We start from the raw sequence: 27,515 nt of genomic DNA, 5'->3' as shown, positions 1-27,515 counted from the left end.
AGCCTTCCTACCCTCGAGCAGGTCAACGCTCCCGCCCAACTTGGTGTCGTCTGCAAACTTACTGAGGGTGCACTCAATCCCCTCGTCCAGATCATTGATAAAGATATTGAACAAGACTGGCCCCAGTACTGAGCCCTGGGGAACACCGCTCGTGACCGGCCGTCAACTGGATGTAACTCCATTCACCACAACTCTCTGGGCCCGGCCATCCAGCCAGTTTTTGACCCAGTGCAGAGTACACCTGTCTAAGCCGTGAGCCGCCAGCTTCTCTAGGAGAATGCTGTGGGAGACAGTGTCAAAGGCCTTGCTGAAGTCCAGGTAGACCACATCCACAGCCTTTCCCTCATCCACTAGGCGGGTCACCTGGTCATAGAAGGAGATCAGGTTGGTCAAGCAGGACCTGCCTTTCATGAATCCGTGCTGGCTGGGCCTGATCACCTGGTTGTCCCGCTAAGTGTAGCTACAGTGTAGCTACGACAGAATTTTTTATAAGGGGTTTTACTTGCCAGAACACAAATGGCATCACAGAACGTAGGATCTAAGTCCCTGTAAAATCTCAAGTCTGCTGAAGTGAGTACCGCTGCTGACCTCACTATATACTCTTTAGGTTTCGGTAGCCTGGAATTTGTTTGGGGTATTTGTGGAGAGGTGATTTTTCAAGTAGGACTAGATACTGGCAAAACCTTAAACTGAAGCTACTGAGCCCAGGCTTGAAAGACTTTCATATACAGCCTTTAAAAAAAACCACTGCAGCCTGGGACCCATGACTGCCTCATCTTTTTTTTTTTTTTTTTTCTGATGAGAAATTCAGAACCAAATGTTCCTCCTCTCAAGATAAACCACTGTGACCATCAGAGAAAAATTATTAACACTATCTCAGTGTATTAATCTCAGGTGTAGCTTGCTATTTTAAATTAAAGCTAACCCAGAAAAAGAGCAGAAACGTGTGTGGGGGTTTGAAACATTGCTCAGAACACACAGCCTTCATTTAATCAAAATAGGCTAGTTCTGTCTTAAGACAAACATGACTTAGCATTTCCTCTCTTCCTTGTGAAACTACCAGTGCCATCTACAAGCTGATAGTCTGAAATTATTTTGCTATTAATTTTTCATAATTTAAAACATGTATTTCTTGCATATCTTTTGTTAATCGGTCATATTTCTCCTCCAGCATTTGCAGTGTGCTATTAAGATTGACATCTGGAAGATAATACTCCTTTCCTTGTGTATCTGTGTCCCTTTGACTATGCCTTTGCTTGTAAATGAAACAAGTCCTTAGAGAAAAAGATGTGACACAGCTCATATCAACATACATAACTGCATTTCTGTGGCTTTGTGGAAAAGAACTGGGGGTTCCTAGGGGACAACAGGTTGAACACGAGTCATCAGCATGCCCCTGCAGCAAAGGCAGCCAACCACATTCTGGCTGTAGGAGCACAGCCAGCAGGTTCAGCTGCAGGTTCAGGGAACTGCTCCTTCCCCTCTGTTGAGCACTTTTAAGACTACCTCTGGAGTGCTGTGTCCAGTTTTGGTCTCCCCAGTACAAGACAGACTGACATACTGGAGCAGGTCCAGTGGAGGGCCATGAAGATGTTCAGGGGCTGGAGCACAGGACATATGAAGAAAGGTTGAAAGAAGTGGGTTTGCTCTGCTTGGCAACCTTATTGCTTTCTAAACTACCTGACCAGAGGCAAGAGAGATGTAACCAGACTCTTCTCAGAGGTGCACAGCGATAGGACAAGAGGCAACAGACACAAGTGGAAACAGCAGAAATTATGATTAGACGTTAGGAAAAAATGTTACAGTGAAGGTGGTTAAATTAAGGGGTTGCCCAGAGAGGTTGTGGAATCTTCATACTTGGAAGCGTTCAAGACTCAACTTAACATGGACCTGAGCAACCTGATCTGATCAGACCTGTTTTGAGCAGACTGTTGGACTAGATGACCTCTGAAGGTCCCCTCCAACCTTAATTTTATGATTCTACAAATCCCACTAAAACAGTGTGCATCTAAACTCCCTACTGGAAATGGCTTCTGATCTATGCTATCCCCTGAACAATGTCCTGAAAGAGTTGGCCCAGCCCAACACTGCCAAGAGGAATGACAAGCATTAGACTGCATAGGTCACTAGCCAATGCTCAAAATCATGTTCTGGCAATATCTAATTTACTAGTCTATAGACAAAGGGTTTGTGTCTCACAGCTGGTCTCTTCGCCCTCCTGCTCTGAGAGTGAGCTGAACAGGAGCTGTTAGGAGCTGAAGAAATATTTAAGAGACTGAATCATCCTCTCTATCAGACAGAGGTACTTTACTGCAGACCAGTGTCTTCAAGCAGGGTAAGGCAGCATTGGTCAATGCTTCTGGACTCCAAGCTAGCTGCAGCAGCTCAGCAAGAGAAATTAATCACTTGACAGTGTAACTCTGTGGTCCCACCCCAGCAGACATACAGGGAAGCACATCCAACAGATCTTCCTCCAGAACTTTTTAACCTGCTAAGGAAGAACCATGCCTCTTTGCCAAGGAGCTTGGCCAGGAGAAGAAACCCCTGAGGAAACCACCAGGTGACAGCAAGCAGTAACAATGTCATGGGCACAAGAGATACAAACTTGGGAGTCAGAACAATGGAGATCCCTCCCTACATTGTGCCATCAAGCAGAGCATGCTTCCCACTCAGGATGAGATATTAGGCTTCTCTTGTTGCAGCTGTGCAGATCCATCCTCTCAGGTGGCTTGCACTTTGCAAGAAGGAACAGGGATTGCAATTGTGACCTGACCATGGAGATACAGGGAAGAGAAGACTTTTCCCCCCCTCTATCTACACGTCTCAACAAGGGTCAGTCTCAGTCTGCTTCCAAACTTTATGCTCTTGGCTGAAAGAGATGAAGCAAAAGCACAAGAGAGTCTAATTACTGTCTACATACTCACCAGAAGCATGATGTCAGTTCGGATTCTCTGGCGTGTGCAATTCAAGCTATATCTTTCAACATGATATGCTTGGGAGAGTTGATGAGGAAACACAATCTGTTCTCTTTAGTAAATCCTCTCTATATTGCCAGCTACAAATATGGGACAGCAAGAGAGGACACCAAACAACCACAGCCCCAGCCATAAAATAAAAAGAAACCATTTTCTATTTTATAAAATCTTTTATGACACTTTTATAACTGGAAGCTGATCAGAGGAGAGGGGACCGTTCCTCGTGTGGAGTTTGAGATGTAGATTTAAACCAGTTACCAGACAGGTATAAAATATTATCATGCATATTCAGAAAGTTTGCTTTATTATCAGAGAACGCATTTTTTACTCTGATTCAGCCTTCACATGGTATTTTTATTACATCCCACTCTTTTTCATAGGGAGGGTATTTCATTATGAAAATTGTCTTTGTATGAATTCACATAACTGACGGGGAGATGCTCTATTTCTTAATGAGGTACTAAAACCCAAGAAAACCAAATAAACCAGGGGCTAAAAACAGAAGTTCAGAAATACAAAAAGAACCTTTATAGACTAATTGTTGAATTAAAACATTAAGAGGAAAAAAAAAAAAGACCTTTTCTCAACTCATTTCAAAAATAAAACTAGAAATTATGAACACTAGAAATCAAAACAAAAAGGAAGGAAAAAGAACTGTAAAAGTGAAATGATTCCAACTACCAGCAACTGGAAGGAAAAAATCTCCATTCCAAGCCTTCTTGAGTCTAATATCACGTTATTCCCAGTTCAGCAAAGCTCTCAGAGATCTCCCAATAAATATCAGTCCCATGTTTACCTCCCATTAAAATCAGTGTGATTTAGCCATCTGTTTAAGTACTTTACAGCACTGGTGCCACTATAATTAAAATATTTCAATGAACAATAAATACTAAAGAGGAAATGATAGCTAAGCTAAGAATAACATAGAAAATCTCAGTTCTAGTAGTATAATAGCTGCAAAACAGTTTGGCATCTTGGCTAACAGGAGGAAGCCCAACAAAGGGAACATTATACAAAAAGGCAATTTACTTCTCAGGAATTTTCCAGTTCCCCTTTGCTATTGCTGCAGTTATGCCCTTTAGAATTATGCCTTTCTCAAGCGCTTGGCCTTCAGAGAGACTGCAGTGAAATCATTGGTTTGAATCTTCACCCATTAAAAGCAATTTTATGTTGCCATAACTTCACAGGAATCAAATGAGTTACACCACCATAAAATTAATATAACGTAATTATTTGTTGCCATAGAAATAATTACTGCTGGACAATATTGCATAAGGGTCGCACAGAGACAATAACAAGCTAACAGACTTAATTTTATGAGATCTAGGCTATTTATCCAGCTCCTTTGATTAACACCAGAAGAAAGTGAACACTTGAACAAAGCATTATTACCATATCTATAAAAACTGGCAATTTATGTAATTGCCCTACCTTATTATAGACAACACTGGGGTCTTCTACAGAATAAGCACTGCATGACCTTTCCAGGCTGTATCAAAAGCCTTTGCTGCCCTAGCCTTCCTGCCGGCTTTTCTCAGAAATACCATCTCCCTGCAACAACCTGCTGACTTCCACATGTGGGAAAACTAGACCACTTCTGATCTGCTGGCTGACATCAAGACATGGCTGAGGGCCTCCACTGCTAAATATAAAGTTAGCTACAGAATAAAGTAAAAACACAGAGCTGTCTTCTCCCTGAATAGCAGAACGCTCAGTGTCCCTCGTGATCAGGAATGCAGAAAGAGGAGGCACATACCACTCATATGTACAGCGTCTAGCACCAAGTCACCTCAACCTGGCTATGACCAAGATTAGACAGCATGGTGGCAAAAATCCAAATGTCCATCAGGCTCCAGGTCTTTATTAACCTGGAGATGAACAGGTGACACCAAGCTTGGGGAATTTAGGGGGAAAAAAATTCCAATACAGTCAAAAAAAAGACATTAAAAACATGCAAATACGAGCTTCCATACAGAAGAAGGCATCACAGTATTATAAAGTAGGAAAAGGAATACATTTACCTTCATATTTCACCACAACTTAATTGAAAATTAGAAGGCTATTCATCTGATTAGAAGGTTATTTATCTGATGGTAATGTTGTGTGAATCTTTATCTTAATAAAATTACTTTCTTTTCTTGATTTTAGAGAAAAAACATCTATGCATTGCCCAAATTCTACAGTAACTTCAGTGGAATTACTTCTATACATAAAGATATGCCAATGCTTAAATTCGTAATAGTGAGCTCAAATACAGATTTCACTGTAAGGGTTTATTTTTTTTATAACAAGTTCTCAGGTTAATGCCAGAAATCCAGAGAAGGTCCACATTTCTCTAAAGTTCAAGTTACATTGACATATCCAAAAAAGGATCATGAATATGTAAATCTTGTTCAAGTGAAACTGAAAAGTCACATTTAATAATGAACTTCTGCTGTAGACAGTAACCTAGTATTATGCTAACAATAACTTTCCAACGCCTGTCTAATAATGAAACAGAAGTCTCCCCAAGGAGACAGAGAGAAGGACTTAGAGGTTTAACTGCACACATGAATATGAAGATTTTTTTACCAATTCCTAGACAGACTGTAAGTATCTTCATGTGTTCAACCAGAAGCAGAATAAGGTTGACTAAATTTTGATATTCTTCACCTTTTCCTTATGCCAGCAGTTTCTACAGGTATTGTTTTACATTCAATATTAAATTCCCTTGTAGTTGTCTCTGTTATTCATTAATTAGCTAGAAAGCAAATTTAAATCATTGCATTGGATTGCGTGCTAAGTATGTACCATTTAACCACCATCTAATTTTAAACGTATAAGCAAATGGTCTAATTGGCAGTGCTGGACACTAGTGACATCTAAAATGCATTAAACACAACCATAGTACGTGGCTCCCCATTACTCGTCTAGTATTTCTCAACCCTGATCTACCAGATGGAAGGATACTCCACCCTATCTCTGTCTTCTCTGCTGATTGGCCCAGAGATATGGGTCTCCAGAAATGATAGAATACAAGTGACATAAACTATAATAAATCAACCACGCTGGGAAACACATCCATTATGGAATTAAAACAAATGCAAAACGTGTTCATTTTACCTTACCCTTTGACCTTGAGCTCCATCTCTTCCGGGTGAACCTGATGCTCCTGGGACACCCTAAGCATTATAAAGGGAGGACAAATGATGAGATCAAGTTAACAGAATCCAAATAAAGCACTTTCCAGTGACTGTATGACACGTGTTCATTTTACCTTACCCTTTGACCTTGAGCTCCATCTCTTCCGGGTGAACCTGATGCTCCTGGGACACCCTAAGCATTATAAAGGGAGGACAAATGATGAGATCAAGTTAACAGAATCCAAATAAAGCACTTTCCAGTGAAACTGTATGAAATGCTTTTGGATAAATGGAACTAGGGTGAGGCCATAGAAGAGATTCAGTAAAGAAGGTATTTCTGTGAAATGAGAGATGGTTAAACACACATTGTTAAAATGCACAGGCTTCATACCCTCTCACTACAAACCTCTGTTAAGAACACTGACAATTTCGTCAAGCCAGGCTTCCTGTGCCACTAAGCTGAAAAGAGAGCTTGACTTCCTACATCATTCCAGTGTCGTGTCAGTGTAACTCCACTGCACGACATCAGTACCTTAACCTAAAAATACAACTGCTATTTCTCTCTCTCATTGCTAAAATGGAGTCTGTTACCATATTGCTTGAAGTCAGTGCAGCAATATCAAAGGAGAAATCCTGCCTGAGCAGGATTACAAGTTACATCCAGCAGTTTCCCGTTGTTCAGATGAAATGTCACTCTCTGGCTCATGAAGGCTGCAGAGCAGCAGTCTGGGACCATTACTGCAGTGGTCCAGAAGGCTAACAAAACTGATTTATGAGGAAAGGCTGTAAGAGTTTACTATCCCTAGCACATATGAACTAGAGGGGGGAACAACCTGGTAACAACCAACAAATACTGGAGGGATATAATCAGCAGAAGAGAAGCATCTGAAAAGGGAAGAGCAAATGATCCTGGAAAGCAGCAATAAATTGGAATGCAATCTCCAGACTAAATACCAGACACTAAACTGAGTAAGATTCACTGAATACTACAGCTTTTTAAGATGCCGATCTTGTGAAAGGTGGCATCAAAAAGATTAAGTTCCTGATCTGTCCTCCTAGATAACTCCAGGAGGAATTTAATGGGTTTAAAGCAGTTGCTAATTATTCACTGTGTAAGCAGAAATCTAAGAGTAGATAGGTTTTGAGTCTATAGAGACCCAATTTCAGTGTTAAACAAGGTCAAGAAAGTAACTGGTTCTTCAGGCCCTGAATGATTTGGTCACTGCACACCGGCATACCCTAGATTCCTGATTCTAAACCTCCGTTCAAATTCACTCCAGCAGCACCTTTCTCAGTAGTTTTGAATATGTGCCCTAAATACACAATGATGTCAATTCAACATTCAAACTTAGTAAGTGACAGGTTAAAGAATAACTTAGGGAATACCTGCAGGCCAGGAAAACCAAGATCTCCCTTCTCTCCCTTTTCACCTGGTGGCCCCTGCAAATTAAGAATCACACATAGTAAACAAAATACATGGTTACTTTCCTATTTTTAACAGTTCCTTTCAGCTTCTTTAGAAAAAAACAACCAAGCAACCAATAAGAAAACAGACATTTCCTGCTGAAAGCAAACCTACAGATTCTATTTGCAAAAGTGTAAATGAAGAATTTACAAATATAGAAAATAAAGAAAATAAAACTCATTTTAAAATACTTCAGAATTAACCTGACAAAACTATAGCCATTATGTTACAAAAAAGGTGTTTATTTTCTTTTCTCCTCAAAGGAATCTGTTTCTCTTCAGCCCTCAGAAGTATATCCTATAATGATGAAACCAATGGATTTCTATGGAAACTAGACATGTTTCTACAGTATATATGCATGACAAAGACATACTTTTCTAGATAATAAACCAATTTTAATTAAATTTTATGCAGAAACACAATTTCTCCATCAAATAACTATTCTTATAATTAATGTATTCTGTATTATTCTCTGATGACAGTATCATCAAGAATATACAGTTTTGGTAAATCACTTCATTACATTGTACAGCAGTATCATATAGATGGGGTAAAAAGAAGAAAATGTATTATACTGTAGTAAATTTTGAAAAAAAGCCTAGCAGAAAAAGATACACATCTGCTACCTTTCAAGGCTTGTGTGTACCCATCTACCAGAGATGTATATAAAACAAGATTAGTGCTGCTGTTTCATTATTCTACCAATGTGTCTTTATGATGAAATTCTGAGACTTATTTCACAACAGCATTGCAAATTCCAGGCCTAATCATCTCCTCTGATGACAGACTCTGTAAGTGCAGTGAATAATATTGCTTAATTTTGGCAGCAAATATGGTGTTCTTGCTTGGGTATACCTTTCAAGCCAGAACTTATCTGCAATGAGCAATACCACAACCAGGGGAAAACAAAATAAAACAAAAACATTTTGGTTTGGGGCCATGTTACAACTCCCACTGCAATTTTTTTCACTTGTCTCCAGGCTTGGATGCTAATACCTGGGTCATATTCAGCCTGCGATCAAATCCCTTCAGCTAACTAAAAGTTCAGGTCCAAATAAAAACAGAGATGTTGGTGTTGAACCCATGTCCACTATAGGTTAAACCCAAATCTGTGATTTCACCTCAAATATTGAAATTCAGATTCTGATCAGGACACCAAAAGATATTTCAGTCTAGTCTAAGATATGTGCTGTTCAAAACATCACAGGAAAGAACCCGATTGATTTTATGAGTCTCACTGGAAGCCCTTGAATAGAAAGTCCACTAGGTCCTTGTGGTCCTGGAGGTCCTTGCGGTCCAGGAACACCAATTTCACCTCGAGGTCCATCTGGTCCCTAAAGTAGCACAGGACATAAGTTAAACTGTTATCATATGGACAAAGGCAGCTTCTGTTTCAAGAATTAAATACCAATAGACTCAAAAACATCTGAAATATGAGTTAACATTTGATTGAGCAGTTAGGGTTCAATTTAAAACTGACTGGTTCCTTTATAAATACAAAAAAATGAAGACATGCTGTGAAAGCAGCATTCTGAATTTTGTATCTTTTATCAAGGAACAAACAGGACAAGCAATTGTTATAAAAAGAGACACCATGCACCAATGGCATTTCACTATGCTTTTTCCTCAGCGACATGAGTGACAATCTGGAATTCATTTCAAGGTTTATGTGCAGCAGAGATAAACCAAGAACCTGTGCATCTGTCAACTGTAAAGTGATGTACAAAGTACCTTTGGACCTGGATCACCACGATGACCTTTGGCACCTCTGACACCTGGACCGCCCTGTGAAGCACAAGCACAGGACTTGTTGAAAACCAAAACACAGATGTGACTACTTTCTAGCGCCAAGAATGCATCCACGTAAGCATCACATTAACACTGAAAGATACAATAGGGATGCAAATGTATACATGTGGTCATGAGGGTTCCCTTCCAGTTGCTGAAACCTCCTGCACATCTGTCTGTTGTCACCAAAATCACCACATTGTTAAAGGCTGAGTTTCCAAGAAGGCCAATGGCATCCTGGCCTGTATCAGAAATAGTGTGGCCAGCAGGAGTAGGGAAGTGATTGTGCCCCTGTACTCGGCACGGCTGAGGCCGCACCTCGAATACTGTGTTCAGTTTTGGGCCCCTCACTACAAGAAGGACATCAAGGTGCTGGAGCGTGTCCAGAGAAGGGCAATGAGGCTGGTGAAGGGTCTGGAGAACAAGTCTTCTGAGGAGTGGCTGAGGGAACTGGGGTTGTTTAGCCTGGAGAAGAGGAGGCTGAGGGGAGACCTTATCACCCTCTACAACTACCTGAAAGGAGGTTGTAGCGAGGTGGGTGCTGGTCTCTTCTCCCAAGTAACAAGGGATAGGATGAGAGGAAGTGGCCTCAAGTTGCACCAGGGGAGGTTTAGATTGGATATTAGGAAAAATTTCTTCACCGAAAGGGCTGTCAAGCATTGGAACAGGCTGCCCAGGGAAGTGGTGGAGTCACCATCCCTGGAGGTATTAAAAAGACATGTAGATGTGGTGCTTAGGGACATGGTTTAGTGGTGGACTTGGCAGTGTTAGGTTAATGGTTGGACTCGATGATCTTAAAGGTCTTTTCCCATCTAAACGATTCTATGATTCCAATGACTCAGGAATATTTTTCAGCAAGGACAACTCCAGGATCTACTACTCTTAGGTAAAATACTCTTTTGCCCATTTTTCTCTTTTTTGCTTTCTTCAATGGTGCCTACATCTATTAATCACTTATTAACCAACTGTTCCCTTTTTTATTAGTATCGTCTGAGACACTGGAGTTGCATATATCTATGAATGGCTGCCATGAACATGTTTTGCATACACATGCTGCATGTGCTTTGTCCTCTAGGACAGCATAAATAAAGATTTTTTTTTTTTCCCCACTTTTTCCAGATCAATTTCCCTCTTCCCCCACCTGAGTATATTGCTTAATCTCTTGGGATATGAGCTTTACAGGAATTCTGCCCTTCTTTGTACTGAAAAAAAACCTTATACAACTAGGCACCATAACTGAATAGTGTTCTTTAGAGGCCACAATAAGTATTTATAAAAATAACAGCAGTTACATTAAAGACATAAAAATAGAAAATACGCTTATCAGATTAAATGCATATGTAGTATCTATGAGACTTTAAATAGGAATGCCAATAAGAGAAATGTTTGGAAGTACCAGAGTACTCTTGCTCTTCAATGAAGGTATCATGATACAGTCTTCATATGTGTGATCACAAAGCAGTTTTTCTACTCCTTGTTCCAGCTCCTTCAGTCTTCTCGCTTCCATCCCACAGCTCTATGGCCATGACCCATTCCGTCATGGTCAGCTCTGACCCTAAAATCTCATTCCACGCTCTCCACAGAACCATGTTCCCATTGCCAGTTCCCAAATTCCAGGTCCTCACATTTCTTCTTTCCAGCCCAGTAGTTCCCTCTGCCCTTTGCCCACCTCTCTCTCAGATTAAAAATTCCTATGCAAATACTCAGCAAAATAACTGCAACTTTTTAACATAAACAAAATCACACAGTTTTCTCCCATTTTGTTCTCAGAAATGGATTACATTTTTACTGAGTAAGAACACATACTTAAAAATAGCCTGATGCTGAGCCATTAAATCATATGCTTTAAGATTCACACTGAATTTGGTACACTTATCCATGTTTTGAACCCAGTAACCTTTGCTTGGTAAAAGCACAAGTTCCAGAAAAGCACTGATTAAAGCTGAAAACAACACAAGAGCCAACCTCATTTTTCTCATAAACTTGTTTTGGTGGTTATTCCCCAGCACTACTAAGCTTGTGTGACTAATTTCAATTTTTTCATTTCTTTGGCTTCTACTTCTAGCCAAGAATTCCTGTTATGCCTTTTTCTCTTATTTTAAATAACTTCTTAATAGCCAGTGCCTTCCCCCAGAAACAGTTCTTAATCAACTGTTATCAAGTCACCTCCTTATTTCTTTTTAATAGTTAAAACCTATGAAGCACTGAAAGCTTTTCTTTGCAATTAAACTTCTCCAGTCCTCCAATACTTTTTGTCTCCTTTTTCACCTTCTCCAGTTCTGCAGCACTTCTTTCAAATGCAGGCATCAGGTTTGTATGATATCTTACTTTTACTTTGCATGGAGAACTTCAGACAGCATGATCAAATTCTGGCAAAGATGAAGCCATAAAAACAGTATCCCATAATGAAAACTGGCAGATAATCATAACTCTAAAAGATATTTTGTCTTACCCAAAATGACCCACTTCCTAAAAGAGCGTAAAAAATATTTCCAGAGTTACTATCCCAAACAAATGGAAGCCTTTTATTTGGAGTCTTTTTAGTCTAATGTCTGAAACTGGCTACATGGTAGAATCCTGATCCCTTAAACAGAAAAATCCTTGGCTTAAAGAAAAGTCACATGACATTTTAACAACTTGGAGCAGTATTGACCAGACATAGCACATGTGACTTTCTGACTTTTGGTTGGCGCAGAGATGAACACTGACTTTATTCTTTTGCTCTGCTTTTTCTTAGGCCTCTTACTTTTTTCCAAAGCTATGCCATCTAACTGTCTGGCAAAAAAACATCACTTATAAGAGGCTGAGTTCCAGAATCACATACTCGCCTGCCTAGGCAGTGATTTTTCTGCTTGATTTTAAGCCTCCTCTTGCATGGCTCTATGCTACTCAAAACACTGTTAATCCTAAATGTAATAAATAGAAGTACATTATTTTACTGCTGGGTTAAGCTTTAGCAATTCCTGATCTGCATATGTTTTGAACTATAGTGACACACATCCTTCCAGCCAAGTAATTTTTAAACATTTTTCATTTTACAGTGAAATGTGGTCAAACTACTCAATTTCATTTGCATTTCTGTGTGAATTATCCCATTGTCTTTTTCACAGAACACAAATTGGACACCTATATACAGAAATCAAAACTTTAATCCATATTTGATTTATAACCTACATTCAAATAGGAGAATGGAATAATTTTTCCTTGTTCAAGGTACACCTCCTTCAGTGAATTTTCTCCTGAGTTCCTTTTCAAGGTTTTGTACCAGAGCCTGAAGAACAGTTCTTGCAGAAAGACTAACCTCTGAGTTGTTAGTAGGATGCCTGCTAGGATCTACTACATGAATGTCTTATGTGCAAGTTAATTTTGTTGTTGAACATGTATCTCACGTAATTTATGTACTTTAACCTTTTCAGAAACTCATTTTCCTTCGCATTCTTCACTGGCTCTTTCTCTTCGAAACACGCTCTTGGAGCATCTGGGACACAGTATGAGCAGAGAGCCCTCACAAGAGGGCCTCATCTCAAGCTAACTTAGCAAGCAGCCCTAAGATGCCAGAGTTATCAGTCTAGTTGTAAAAGAAAAAACACACGACCGTTCTACAAACATCCCAGTCAGGATTCTCATTAAGCTAAACCGATAATAGACCATTGCAAATAGAGCCTACAACTTTTCTAAATCAGCCTTGGGATGTGAGACTGAGTTATCTAAATTCAGTGACCTATATCTCCATTGTCTGGTCTGATCGATTGTCTGAGTTCTTCCACAAGCCAGTAAAGAGAAAGGAGATTTATTCCATCTTTCTAAGATACTATGCTGAGATGGAAGGAGAGTTAAATAATTGTCTTCTAGAAGAGACTATCTAGTTCCACTGGTTACGCAAGGAACTTAGATATACACTCACTTAACATTTACACAGTAAACACTTAGATGAGTGCTATCAAAGTAACACCACAAAGTATAGCTAAAAGTTGTGACAGTGTGTATTTCATCATTCACTGGCAAACTAGAAAAAGTTTCAATGCAGCTTTCACCAAAGCCAGTTCATTTCATCCTCTCTTCCCTTCACCTCTTTTGGGTACCTCTCTGCCTCTAGGAGCTCTCAGAAGAAACAGCACTTTCAGTTCTGCTTTTCAATAAATACTGTACTTAGGTAGCGCTTTTAAGACATAAAAGTCTTCTTTCATCATTTATCACACAAGTGGCATTGTCATACCCCATACCTTTAATTCATAAGAATACTGTAAACTGAGCATTTCAAAAAGCTAAACTCCAAGCTACATTTAGTACATATGTGCTAGAGTAGACAGATAGCAGGTGATTAAAAATTTGAAAATAAATGGCACTAACTATGACATATCTACTAATCTACAGACAGGTAACAGGGTTCAAGGTCTAAAGATTACCCTAACTGCTTCAGGTCTCGATTAAACCATTAAAAATTTGACTGACTTATTGGATGAGAAGGTTTTTTACAGCATATTACTTTGCATCTTTTCTATAAATTGAATGTAATTTTATCTCTTTACCAACACTTAAAACCCTAATTTAACCTTATTAGTGATACAATGGCAGTATATCCACATGTCTTGACATAAAGGTGGCCAGTGGACTATTTGGTACAGTTGACTACAAACCTGAATAAAACCTTACCGGTGGTCCAGGAGGTCCAAGGGGACCCTTATTAGCTTCTGAACAGGAACAAGCGTGAGGAAGGGCAGGGCAATTTTCCTCATCTCTCTATGGAAAGATCAAGATAGGAAGAGAATGATGTCCAAAACTTCGATTCAGAAGTTAAGAATTTTATGAATCTACTGTGTGGATGCCTCAAAAGCACCTACTTGATTTAGGAACATACATCTCATTGACTTTCAATAGGACAAGTAATCCAAGAAGACTTGGGCTTTTTTGAAAACTCTTAACCATCCATTTCCATTAAAACATTTGCCTCGATAAAGGGGAAAGTAAAAGGTAAATTCTACAGTTATTGAAAGAGGTTTCTTACCAAGCCAGGAAGCTCACAGCATTTGTCTCGATTGGCCCATGAGGTAGCACAAACAATGTCAAACATCTGTAACTGCAACTGTTTCAAAACAAGGATGATGTACAAAATGACTGTTAGTTGCAAGATCAGTGCAAAATGGAGCCATCAACAAGAAAAGCTACCTTGTTTCAAGCACTCAGATTAGACAGAGGACAGGCTATCGACTTCGAGCAGCTAGCCACAAATACGCTAACTTGAACAGTAAAAGGCTTGTGTTCTAACCAGCTTGTCCGGACTACCAGACATTACATGGATTGAGCAAGCTGTTCAAGGTTAAATGCTGCAGGCATTTGTAGGGTTATCCACACCTCCTTGATTAAATTCCTGATTTTGCCCAACGGTGCTTCCTGATGCTTTTTTCTAGCAAAGGAGGCATCAAGAGTCAGACGAAAGAGAGCTCAGCTTCTCAAAACAGTAATATCTCTTAAGCCACTGGTCTGGTGCTCAGATTTTATCTGGGACAAGGTCTCCTGTAGCCTATTACTTACACTGGAACTGAGCCACAAATAATATTTATCATTTTCTCCAGTTTTATTTTACTTTAGAATATGCCTTCTCTTATCCATATTATCCCCAGGCAACGAAAGTTTAAGGATGGTGAAAAGCTTGCTCAATACATGACAACATTGGGCAGAAAAGAAAATTCCCACCATAGGTCTGGGAACATGGTTTGGACAAGAATTTAATCTACAAGAACACACACATTTGGTAAAAATAATGGCTCCTAGATACTCAGAAACAATAAACTAAATAGGACTCAGTGGTAAAACCAATTGTCTCCTTTACAGCCTTGAACTGAACAAAGGGGTCTAGAGAGATGAAGCCTTCTTCTGTTACTATTTCTATTCTTTTTCCATGCCTCATTTATGTGCATACTGAATAGAGAGGGGAGTGGAACAGAACATCCCATTAAATTAACCGCACATGTTAAAAAATTTGAGGAACTGCTAGAGATAGAACTCTCTCTGGTTTTGCTCCCATTATTATTTTCAGTGACATTATTTTAACACTAGAACAGAGGAGTGAATTTAAAGATTTTATTAAAACTGCATTGCTTCTAAAGCTGTTAAAATGAACTACCTATGTGCACCTTCAGCTTTGCCTCATTTTTTTCTTAAATAAGTCAATTATTATATTTTAAACAAAGGAATACTTTCATATACATAGAAAGTCTTCTTACCTGCCAGCAGATTAGCTGGTTTGTAGATATGCTGTACTACAGATGCTCAGCCACGTGAGCTGGCTCTATGCTAAACACCTTAGAGAGCTGAAGTGCAGCATGAAGGCAGCTTTTGGACCCTTGGTTTGGCTCCACAAAGGTCTGTCCTGAGTCCAACAAGTCTGTGTCCCTGGCTACGTCAAATACAAGCTGGCTCCAGGTGGAGCCACTTAGATGCCTCTTCGCTACACATCCCAAAGCTACTAATTCTGGGAGGACTCATTAGCTTGAGCGCAGTAGCATATGAACATGCATGAACATGCTGCTCTGGGACTCAGAATGACCCTGGGCATTTGCATGATACTACACTTAAGCAAATAAGACACCCCAGAAAAGGAGTGCAGGAACACCTGAGGTGGTTGTGCAGAAAGCAGCTTAGGTTCATAAGTAAGTAGTATTGCCATTTTTTCCATAACCCAGTCCATCCCAAGCTATTCTGTTATCCTGAACAATGCAAGGTTGACAGTATTGGCTAAATTTATGCAGTTCTACATAGGTATGTATATATATATTCATTTTCTCTGGATTAGACAATCTAGAGATCCATAGTGATAAAGCATATTGGTGTAAAATAAAGAGCAAATAGATATTCCCTGAACTGCTGTATTCACCATCCAAATGTTGAATGACTCAGTATTCTCATTTTAAAATATTATGTGGGTTGCTCTGATTCAAGCTAAATAACTAAACAAAGCTTTCTTTGCTACTGTTAAACATTTATTCATAATTCTCTGTATTCGTAGTGATTTTGCTTTCTAAATATCCAGTCCTGCAAACAGAACCAGTAAGACAGAAAAGTCTGCCCATCCTCATCTGATCAGGCTACAGTTCTGCAAAGATTTCTCAAGAGCAGACCACATCACACATTACTTTTTTTAACAGTACATATACACGGAGGTAAACAAGTTAAATTTAAAAGAAAAGGAAACATCAATAGAGAGAAGGTTTGTGAATTGTAAATAAACAATGTTTTAAAGCTAGACTTTTCATTAAATCCCATTGAAGGAATAAAGAACATTACTTGCTGCATGTCACGGTCAGGTTTCATTGCCCTAGCTGGCTGGAGTGCCTAATCCAGAGACGCCTCACTATTAAGGGATGTTAAAAGGGCTAGGTACCTTTAGCCTAATCCCCTTTTTGTCCTGTCTATCTCTATTTCTGCCTGTTTATTGAACTGTTGCACACCGTATGCATCGATGGGAAAAAAAAAAACTCTGATACAATTATATTCCTTCAAAATTGAAATCTTTTGCAAAATTCAGGTGATTGTACTGGATTCATTTATAAAAAAAATTACACAAAAAACATTCAGACAATGTTAAACTGTACCATGTGAATACAGTCAGAACAAAACATCCACAATTTTATTCCAAAATAACTGCCTGCCTGTTTTTATTTTATGTAATAAGCATCTCTAAAACTAAGATTAAAGCATTTCATGAAAATACAGCTGATGAAAAAATAACTTTTCAGAACTATCAAACCTCAATTTTCATATCACATCAAAACAATTTTCAAAATGTTTTAAAAAAAAGGAATTTTTGTTGTATGCATGCCTTCATGAATCTCTTAAAACTGTGAAGATACTGGAATGGACTAAATCCCAGAATTCTATTTCCAACAGTGGCATAAGTGATATCTCATGAAGCATAAGGGTGTAAGTCATACTTCTACCTTACAGTCTACTAGCTTCCAATGACTTTCAGATCAGGGATTTCCTGCCCCAGATTTGTTAACAACCAATATTTCCCTTTCATTCATTTGTCCAAGGCTTCCCTACAATCTATATAAATATTTAGCACCCACAAAATTCTATGGCAAGCAGCTGCACTGATCTACTACCTGTTGTGAGAAGAACCTCTATCCTGCCTCCTACTAGCTTCCTTTGATGTCCTCTAATTTTTGGAGTAGAGGAAACCAACTCAATCATGCCTTAAATGTGACTAATCACACAAGTTCTACTCAATATGAATAAAATGTGCAGAATGGAGACTTTAAAGAATATTTGGGTGCTTTCTTGACCTGCTTGTAATTTGGTATATGTGGTAATACTTAAAGGCCACTAAACAGTACCATGGAGTAAAGAATTTTCATCTTCAGCTACACATTTGTAGGCTTACGTCAGTTTTACAGTTCATTTGAACAAAACCGAATTTTTCAGTGAGTGGGCAGTCTGACTTACAGATTCCTGGGTTCTAACAAAAGACACCAATTCTTTCCACTTCTTTACAAAGCCTTCTCTAATTCCAAGATTTCCTAAGTTTGCCTTTTTCTGTTTCTATTGAAATGTAACTACAAAGGTTTCTCTGTGTAATTGTCTTTACAGTCTTCGTGTAATTATTACCCATAAGTTTGAGGCCTAAAGGCTCTTTTTTGTACACAGAGATATATTCTGAGGGCTTATTTTTTACTAAACAAGAATATTTCCATATAGTAGCAAGTAAATACATTTCTGAAACCTCATTCCTATTCAAATCAAGCCTTGAGTTCAAAGTTCACATTTTCTAACCTCATTCTAAGGTCAAGAAAGTTCAAAAAATTTAGCAAACAGTACTGCACGGCAAAGAAGCCTTCTTAAGATCGTCAGATTGTCGATTCTTCTTCAACAACTAAATCTACCTGAAAAACCCAAACAAACCTTCTTAATGACATCTGAAGCAAAATGGAAAGACTCCCATAGGTTGCTGTGCAAACAGAATGATCAGTTACTGCTTCTAGGAGAATAATTTCAGAGGAAAGAAAGAGTTCTTAATCTTGGGGAAGATCTTTCACATTTAAAATATTTTATATTCTAAAAGAACTAGATATACTAGGACAGGAGCTTTCGGGGGCTGCCTGTGTCAAACCAGTTCAATTATTTGTTGAACAGACAGTGAGCTTAGGGTAAACATAGAGTAAGAGTGAATAAGAGACATGGGGAATAATTATCACTCAAAACAAAGTTTAAATGATTCCAGGCAAAGGAGTTATACATTGTATTACTCTATGTAATGAAGTTTGGAACACAAGTCATATCTGAATGTATCAACTGTGTTCACATACGTGTTTGAGAATAACATTTGAACAATGATGATCTAGTGATTTCGTTTATTAAAATAATCAAAAATAGATTTCGCCCAAGTTGACTATTGCAGGCTTTTGCAGAATTTCTGAAATGCTTGAACTTTACTGTTTCAAATATGAGTTCACTCTGCTTCAACTTAAAACTAACTGCAAAGATTCCAAACACTTGTTTTTAGTATATTTTAAGTGGTTTAAAGAATTGTTCTTGTTCTACTCACTGGCGCAGAGTTGTCTCTTGGTCCTCTGGATCTGACCATTCTCCCCAGCACTTCTATGCCATCAGAACTAATATTCCCTGCTGCATTAATGGTCTTCTCGCTCACCTGCTTGCAGTCAATAATTATTTTGGCCGTAGTCTTGCTGATAACAACATGCAACTAAGCAAAAGAAAAGATGCTTTAATGTACAAAGGAGCACATAGGATATATACATTTCCTGGGAAAAGGAAGGCATTTTTTGAAATGAGCTCCTAACTCCATGTTTGCTAGTGAAACTCAGAGAATAATCCATAGCAAATAATCTAGATGACCTCTAGAGGTGCATGCCAACCTGAATTATTCTATGATTCTAATCTGTTTAATGGATTTAGCTTATTTTTCTGCTTATGGAACATCTGCACACAAATTGGCACCTTACATAATTTATTCAGTAAGAAAATAATTTGTCCCTGACAAAAGATCCATACAATGTTCATATACCACCCAGATCCCAAAGAACTCTTGATTTATGTGGTCAGTAATAATTCCTGGGCCTTGTATGATCCTGCTATATAGCTCTGGATTTCACCGATACATCCTTTATAGCCACTTGCAAAAGCCAAAACTAAGCAGTAAAATTTAGCCTGTAAATTATACATTAACTACACAGCAAAACTTTTCATAGTGAAGTTTTTACACTGAAAAAACATCAAAAGCAGTACAGAAAAGCAGAGCACAGCAACAAAGTTACTTCCTTCTGCCTTGACTCACACTCTGTTATCCATTGCTGATACAGCAAAGACATTCCCAACAGAGAGGACAATCGTAGCCACAATTGTCCTGTCATGAGCAAACTCTAAGTTAAGCAAAGGAAAGAACAATTTTTTTGGGGGGAGACCCGATGAAGAGCTGGTAGAAACGCAATATCTGCTCTATACCAGTACACTATATGGAGTTCAGAGCCCAAGGTGTAGGGAAGAACGCCAGAAAGAAGTCCTGTAGCTGCTTTGCTATGGGCTCAGCTGGAACTAAATAACTGAAAAGCTGGCATGAATTTGGTCTCCTGTGCCTTTCAAACAGACGTATAGCAAGGATCATAATTCAAAATGCAGAAGAATACTTAAGAGGAGAATTTGCTAAAGCCTTATATATTCCTCCAAAGCACAACTTAAAAGAGTCAGAATTAGATCCCAGCTCTGACCTACCTTCCCTTTCTTGCTCCATTGATTAAAAAGGAAGTACAGAAAAGTTAAGCTCTGTAAATACTATCCCTCAATCCACAGTCTCCTTTTTTTGTTCGGGAAAGACACAAACATCAGGAATAAAAGCAAATAACAAAAGCACCTTCCACAACAAATATGTGCTACAATCCTAGCACTACTTCATCTGCTTTCGGAAAGAATGTTACAAGTTCTCTAACAGCCAAGAAAAGTTCGACATGGCATAGCCCTTAAAATATGTTTAAAAATAACAACTCTGGTCAAAAGAAGGATAATTTTTTTTTTCTGGACTTTTTCTTTTCATTTTGAATGACATTTCCAATCCAAACCTTAAAAGGAAAAGCCAATGTATTTCTAAATTACTTTTCAAGGCAAGTATTTTTAATCAACTCTAAAATACAGGCACAAAGCATGAGATGAAAATTGATCACATCAGCTTCATCACAAAAACTATGTTATGTTTAATGTTAATTCAATATTGCAAAGAGACTTACAACAGTTTGGTAGATGATTCTGAATAAGCAAAATACATTTCTCTTGGCAGCAGTTGACCACATGAAAGAAGATTTCAAAACATGAAAAACTCCCAAACCTTTATTCAGAGTGCTTTTTTTTCCTATTACCATTACTAACCTTATGAAAACTCCCATAAAATATCTTCCTTATTTCAGGACCTTCAAAAGTCACAGTTTGAAAATCTCCTTTGTAGTCATAGTTAAAGAAAGTCAGAGTTTTACCACCATCTGTGTGAGAATAAAAATAAGGGCTCTGTGTTAGAGGAAGAAAGGGCCTGATATATTATTTGAAAGGGTCAATTTTGTGTTTAACAAAGACGACCAAAGATGTCAGATCAAGTGTTAGTAAAACACATTCTTAAGTGATATACTGACCTGGAAGTAACAAGTTATCTCAGAGAAATATTCTTTCCTGGTTTGACAGGAAGGATGGGCCAATAGTTGGGAGTGTACCTCACCCATGTTTATCTGATCCTACTCTCCCACTAGTTCTCTGTGGGACTTGGACAAGAAAAGGAGGCATGGGTCCTCAAGCTAGCTAAATGCCTAATTCCCACCTATTTCAAGGTGACATATCTAAAGAATTCTAGGAGAAATAGAAAGATAAGTACTAATATATCTTTTTAAAAATTGGCAGCTATAAAGAACAGCTATCATAGTATCTATGTCCTTTCAACAGTAAATATGGAAACCTTCTAAAATATAATCCCTGTTTTACAGTTGTGGAAGTCAAATCAAGTAGAAATGAAGAGTCATCAAGAGTTCATGTCTCTAGCTCTAAGCCTGCTAATCCACTAGACTGCATTGCCTCTACGCATACTGTACTGACAGTACCACTGGCATATATCAAGATAGATTCTATTAGAACCAGATTCAGACCAGTGGAAATTATAAAAGCAAATGAGTAGCTCCCTTACATCAATTTACATCTAGTATATCTCTTTGGATTTCAATATCATTGCTCCCAGTTTAGAGCAGTGTACTCAATATTTGACTCTAACTCCAAATTAAACTCAGTTAAATTAAATCTAAAAAATATCCATTAGAGACTGTCACCTTCCAGATTCAGGTAGTTGTTCTGGCAGCAGATTAAAACATTGGCAATAATAAATCTAGACACAGAATGAATCATTCCTACAGTTAAAGAAAAAGTCACTGGTAAAATACAAAATACATACTATCTAAAATAACTCCAACCAGTGGTTCATATTCTTCATTTAAAATCTCCCAAAGAGCAAATGGCTCCTGAGGTGTGTCGGGGAGTATACGAAAGAGAAACGTAATGGTGTAATCAGAAGGGAGACCTTCAGGATGCAAATACCTGTAAGAGAAATAATGTCTTTTAAACTGAAACAAACATTAAATCTGGTGATTTACTCACCAGATGTTCACTTAACACACTTTCTATTACTCTGTATATTTCTTTGGAAATCAAGACTGAGAAGCGATATGAATAAGTGGTTGCAAAATCTACTCAACTTGATAACTATCAAAAGAATACTTATGAAGAAAGGAGAAGTTATCTTTTCCCTTGAAATTTACAAAATTGCCCTTAATTTTTTTTTTTTTAATTTGAAGATCAAATCAGAGGTCAGTTTGAAGTAAAGCTGAAATTAATTATATTAAAAGCTTTTAAAAAAACAGTAGCCACTCGCAAGACCTTTGCTATTGTCTGGCTGAACAGACAATGAAAATAGAAGCTGCTTGGAAGACCAATCTCAATAGACATGTCCTTTGTCATTAAACCATCACTAATGGATTAAAATTAGGAGTGACAGAGACTGTTACAGGAAGCTTTATAAATTATAGGGAATGTAGTTTATACATTTCAAAGCCAATATATAAGAAAGTGAAGTCAAAACAGATCACACATACAGAAATACAATCTGTTCTCCTAGAATTTTTGCAGAAGAGAGAGGAATTTTATGATATAAAAGAAGTATGTTATTTTATGCCATTTCCTAAAATTTGCTATTTAGTACTTTCAATTTAATTTAACCTTTCATTGTCAAATCCCAAAGTGGGACATTTGGACAAGTGTCTGAAATGACTGACTGTATTTTGAAAAAGTTAATTAGTCTGATTCCTTAAAATCATAGTAAAGGGGTCTGAAAGAGGCCTGAAGAGGTTATTTAATCAATTTCTTTTCCCCAGATATGATCCATTCCTTCTAAAATATTTCTGGCACATATAAGATGTATAGATATGAATCATGCTGGAAAAGAAGTTAAATGTGATATATAATCAACATATTCTGCACAGTGACTGTAGATGATGAAACATGATGTTACACTGCACATTTCCTATAGAGAAAAGAGAGAGGGAACTCAATAGGTATAAGAACAAAGCCTTACAGTACACCCATTGTACAAAGCAGAAGTGAAAGAAAATTCAATAAGCAGGGTGGGGGAAACACAAGGTTTGGGGATATGGAGCTCAAAAAGGAGAATAACATTAATGACATTCAGTGCACAGATGACATGACAAAAACAAGCGGTACTTGTACTTGTATGCAGACGTACCTGTAGATCACCAAGAGAAAGGTATTCTCTGAACCATGAAAGGGAGTGAAAGCCTAATGAAGCAGTAAGATTGGGCTGGGGTGGCAGCTAGAGAAGAGCATATAAATGCAGCAGATCCAATTTGAAAGAAGCAGAAAGGGAAAAAGAAGTGAGAAATGCTATTCCCTGGAAATTCCAGTCCAACTAGACCCAGTAGAAAACTAAACATGGAGAATGTGAAACAGCTCCAAGAAGTATAGCTCCAACTGGGACACAACAGGATAATCACACAAAAAGACTAAGATGACATCTAATATAAACCTTAAAAGTAATTTCCCACTGTTTTTCTTTCTTATTTGTCTCAGCTAAAGAATACTTTGTTACCTCTTCCCATGTTTAATCCAGCAGGGTCACTGCTTTTCTCTGGAGCCACTTAATACAAAGTGGGGGACTGGACTGTGAGGAACCAAACACAACATACACACTGCTCATAGAAGAAATGGAGAGTTTCCATCACTTCCTCTCTGAGGAATGACTGTAAAAGTTCGATGGGAGGTTTCTTCATCACCTCCATATCTCTCCCAGGACACAGTCCTCATGACTGAACTATGTCCTGCCTCCCAGGAAGGTACTAGATGGTGTTCACACAGACTCATTTCAGCATAAGCAGATAATCTTCCTTTGTAATCAATGAATGGACACAGACTGATGCAGAAAGGGACTGAGGACACACCTAAAGCAGGTTTGCACTCTGACTCAGACTTCAAGGACATTCTGCACTCTATGAGACTTCAACCTGCTTTCCAGAGGCACCTTTCACAAAGTACTACATAGTGGAATCTGCCCAGACGTACGCCTGTACAAAATTGCTTGGTGCTAAACTGGCATAAGCCTGAAACTGGCTTATGTGGGAAACCCAAAATAGCCAGTTAGCTTACCTACTTCTACCTGCAACTGCTGTTTTTGAATGAAACTGATTGAGGACTCAGGACACCAAACACTCTTCTTATTCATTAGTATAATGTAGATATACACTAGCGTCTCTGCTCTTCTGATGTGAAAATACTGGTCCCTGAAATGAATAATTGCCTGCACTGGACAATTATCTTCATGGGTTTTATGAATATTTATATGTTAATACATACTTGGTAGGCTGGGATACCAGGGCATCCTTGTGCAGTCTGTAACATGGGTAAACATTAAATGTACCAGGTTCCATTGAAACCCCTTCCAAAGCTGAAAACTCCTTTTCAACCAAACCAAACATTTCCATCATTTTAAATCCTGGAAGGCATCAAAATATACATCCTATTAGTTGAAATTCATACCGCATTAGAGGAAAAAAAAAAGACAAAGCCAGTTGCATCAACGAGTTTCATATCACTATCTGTTGAACAGCTGTTGGCATAAAGGGGAATTTATTGCCTAATATTGTGAAAATCAGGTAATGAAACTGATTCTATAAATCAGGAACAAAAATGAACACAAAAATATTGTACCTGCAAAATTGTTGCCATCTTTAACTACCAATGGGCAGGCTGGAAAAGAAGAAAAGATATATTTAAGGATACAAGAAATGTCCCACTGGGTCAGAACAATGATCCATTCAGCCCAGTACTCTATCCCCAACAGCAGCAAAAGGAGATGCTGTTTAGGAAGGGCATGCAAGTCTGGCCACTTTCTACTCCATATAGTTGATGCTCCTTAGGATCCACAAGGGTTGTAGCAAAGACGTTAAAGGGTACATCCCTGTGTGTTCTATATAATATCCTTTTATGGATCTGTTGTCCATGAATTTGTCTAATCCTCCTATGAACCTGCCTCCACAACCTCTTGTGGCAACAAATTCACTGTCTGCTGCATAAAAATGTACGTCTTACACTGGGTTTTAACCAAGTGCTCCCTAGTTCTCTATTTGTGAGCTCCAGCCTAACTCCAGCTCAAGATCCATTGCTTTAGCTGGCATTCTCTGTACCTTTTCAAACTCCACAATAGCTTTCACGAGCAACAGAGACCAGAATTGCACGCAGTCCTTAAGATGTGTGAACCCATCTTAAATAGCTGTAAATCTGTTTTATATTTTTCTTCTAACAGGGAAGAAAGCACACTAACCTCTTCCAGGAAAGGTGCCCTAGGAAATCAATAAGCCTAGATGCAGGATGTCAAATATGGCACCCCAGGATACTCATATTCGGAGATCACTTTTAGAAGGCAAGCACAAGTGACCAGTAAATGCCACTGTTGAGTATTCCTAACGTTCAAAGTCCTCTCTACCGTTTAAAGTAGAGTTTATGGTCAAAACCAAAGAATTGATGGGACACAAGCAACACATTTGTGTTCACCAGCTCTGACAACTCACAGTCCCATGATAATTCACAGTCCTATGCACAAGGACTCCTTACAATCACAAATTATTAACATCAGCTATACACTGCCTACTTCCTGGCTCATATGTAAGGAAACATATTGAGGGCACACACCTAAAAGCATGTATATTATTCACCTCTAACCATTAGGTGTTGTTCCAGAATGTCTTTCCCTTCATTTTCATAAAGAGTCTGAAGTGTGGCATTTTCACAGATTTCAAAGAGTTTGGGCGTGTTTTATGCTTTTCCTTAGGCTACAACTCTTCTACTTTCTCTGATAACACAAACATTCATGATTAGCTCTCCATTAATAAATTAACCATGCGATTTGAGTAATAATGAATGTAGCTAACTCTACTCTTACAGATGGTTAAAGTAGCCTAGAAAATAAATTATAATTAACTTTTTATGACTAAATTCTGAACCATTAACAATGTTTCAAATCTGAAATAACTTCTTGACAACTAGTGGATGTATTCTGGATTTATAGCAAACAACCATTAATTATTTTTGAAGTCACACCACCTTAATTTCCTTAATCTTTTATGGAATTAGTATCAGAGTTATAATATCTGCAGTAAATTATGTTAAAAAGATCAAGAATACCTCTTAATAGAAAAATAATAGTTACAAAGCCCCCAGTATTTAGCACTTATTATATTAGAAGCCAGTATAAGTCAAAACAGCTAACTTGCTGATGCAGTTTCACAAACAAAAGTGATAAGCTCATCTTCAATCTTTGTAAAGGCATCAAAGTCATCCACAAAGAAGACGTGTCTTTCACTGGGTTTGCTGCCAATATTAACTAACTCGGAATAGTCAGCATCAGCTACTCCAATAGCAAAAAAGCTGAAACCTGTAAAACATAAAAGAACACTCTTGTGAGTCATTCATTTAGAGAGTGGAAATACAATATGAACACAACTGTATTTGCACTGGCTCCTTTCCTGATTAAATACAATGGTGGAAATTTTATTATTATCCTATAACACAAGAAAATTCATGCATGTAATCTAAAAGAAAGGTAATACATTGTTTGTGAGATATTTCTTTTGGCTATTTATGCTTAATCAGTTAATAAAAGTTAATGCTTAAGTGTTTTCTTGAAGACATAAGACTACTTAACACAAGAAAATTCATGCATGTAATCTAAAAGAAAGGTAATACATTGTTTGTGAGATATTTCTTTTGGCTATTTATGCTTAATCAGTTAATAAAAGTTAATGCTTAAGTGTTTTCTTGAAGACATATAAGACTACTCAGTAGTTTAAATTTTTCACATATGTTCAAATGCTTTTCTAATTTAATGCTATACTGTAATACACACAAAAAATCCGTGTATCAAGTATATCATAAATACAAAGCACAGAAATTAATTTCCTGTAGGTCTTTTACAGATTTTGTTCTGTGCCATATATTAATCAGAGTTTTCAAGGAACTGCTGCCTCATGAGTGAACACTGAAATAAATGCATTCTCATTTCATCAGCAACTTAACTGCATTGGTTGAATCTGTTCTATATATTTTGCATGAATATATTTCAAAATTTGAGCCTGACTTCAAAGATTTAAATGAAATGGAAATTGTATCTTATATGTTTTAGGAGCAGCAAACTAGCCAAAAGTCTTTCAACATTTTCCTTTCCATAAATGATAAAGAAAAAACCTGTCTACATCAGGCTGAATATTGTTAATGGACATACTGTTCCTGCATGGCTCAGTCCCAAATTTACTCCAGTCAAGCAATATTGTCTTTAAGTTTGAATGAGGCCCAGGGGCATTCATCACCTTCTGCAGAGCTTTTAGCATAACAAAACTTTGACTTAATATATTATAACAATATCTTCATGTCTCATCCAAGATCAGCACCTCTTCATGCCAGTCTCTATCATAGTTGCAAGTCAGTACCTGCTCCAACCTATCTGCAGCCTAAACATACAGCATGCACAAAAGGAAATGGGAGAGAGGAAGTCATTTGTCCAAGGTGACACATCCCAGTCAGCAACGGAACCCCCATCATATGCCATCTCTGGTCGTTGCC

At 38.0% G+C, this 27,515-nt stretch overlaps 1 protein-coding gene across 1 annotated transcript in view; it reads right to left on the bottom strand.

Annotated features, from left to right (window-relative positions):
- COL14A1 (collagen type XIV alpha 1 chain) overlaps nt 1–27,515 on the bottom strand; it is a 124,819-nt gene that overhangs the window by 21,416 nt on the left and 75,888 nt on the right. The window contains exons 28-39 of the mRNA XM_009277215.2: nt 26,167–26,331; nt 24,609–24,647; nt 24,255–24,393; nt 21,787–21,929; nt 20,727–20,836; nt 18,895–19,053; nt 14,356–14,433; nt 14,004–14,090; nt 9,294–9,347; nt 8,801–8,896; nt 7,484–7,537; nt 6,237–6,290 (exon numbers count right to left, since the gene is read on the bottom strand). Of these exons, the coding sequence (XP_009275490.1) occupies nt 6,237–6,290; nt 7,484–7,537; nt 8,801–8,896; nt 9,294–9,347; nt 14,004–14,090; nt 14,356–14,433; nt 18,895–19,053; nt 20,727–20,836; nt 21,787–21,929; nt 24,255–24,393; nt 24,609–24,647; nt 26,167–26,331 (1,178 nt within the window). The remainder of the gene's footprint in view (nt 1–6,236; nt 6,291–7,483; nt 7,538–8,800; nt 8,897–9,293; nt 9,348–14,003; nt 14,091–14,355; nt 14,434–18,894; nt 19,054–20,726; nt 20,837–21,786; nt 21,930–24,254; nt 24,394–24,608; nt 24,648–26,166; nt 26,332–27,515) is intronic.

This window comes from Aptenodytes forsteri, unplaced genomic scaffold (assembly GCF_000699145.1).
Source record: "Aptenodytes forsteri isolate BGI_AS27 unplaced genomic scaffold, ASM69914v1 Scaffold49, whole genome shotgun sequence".
NCBI classification, from domain to species: Eukaryota; Metazoa; Chordata; class Aves; order Sphenisciformes; family Spheniscidae; genus Aptenodytes; species Aptenodytes forsteri.
The sequence above is the reverse complement of the archived record's forward strand: the minus strand, read 5'-3'. Positions and strand labels throughout refer to the sequence as shown.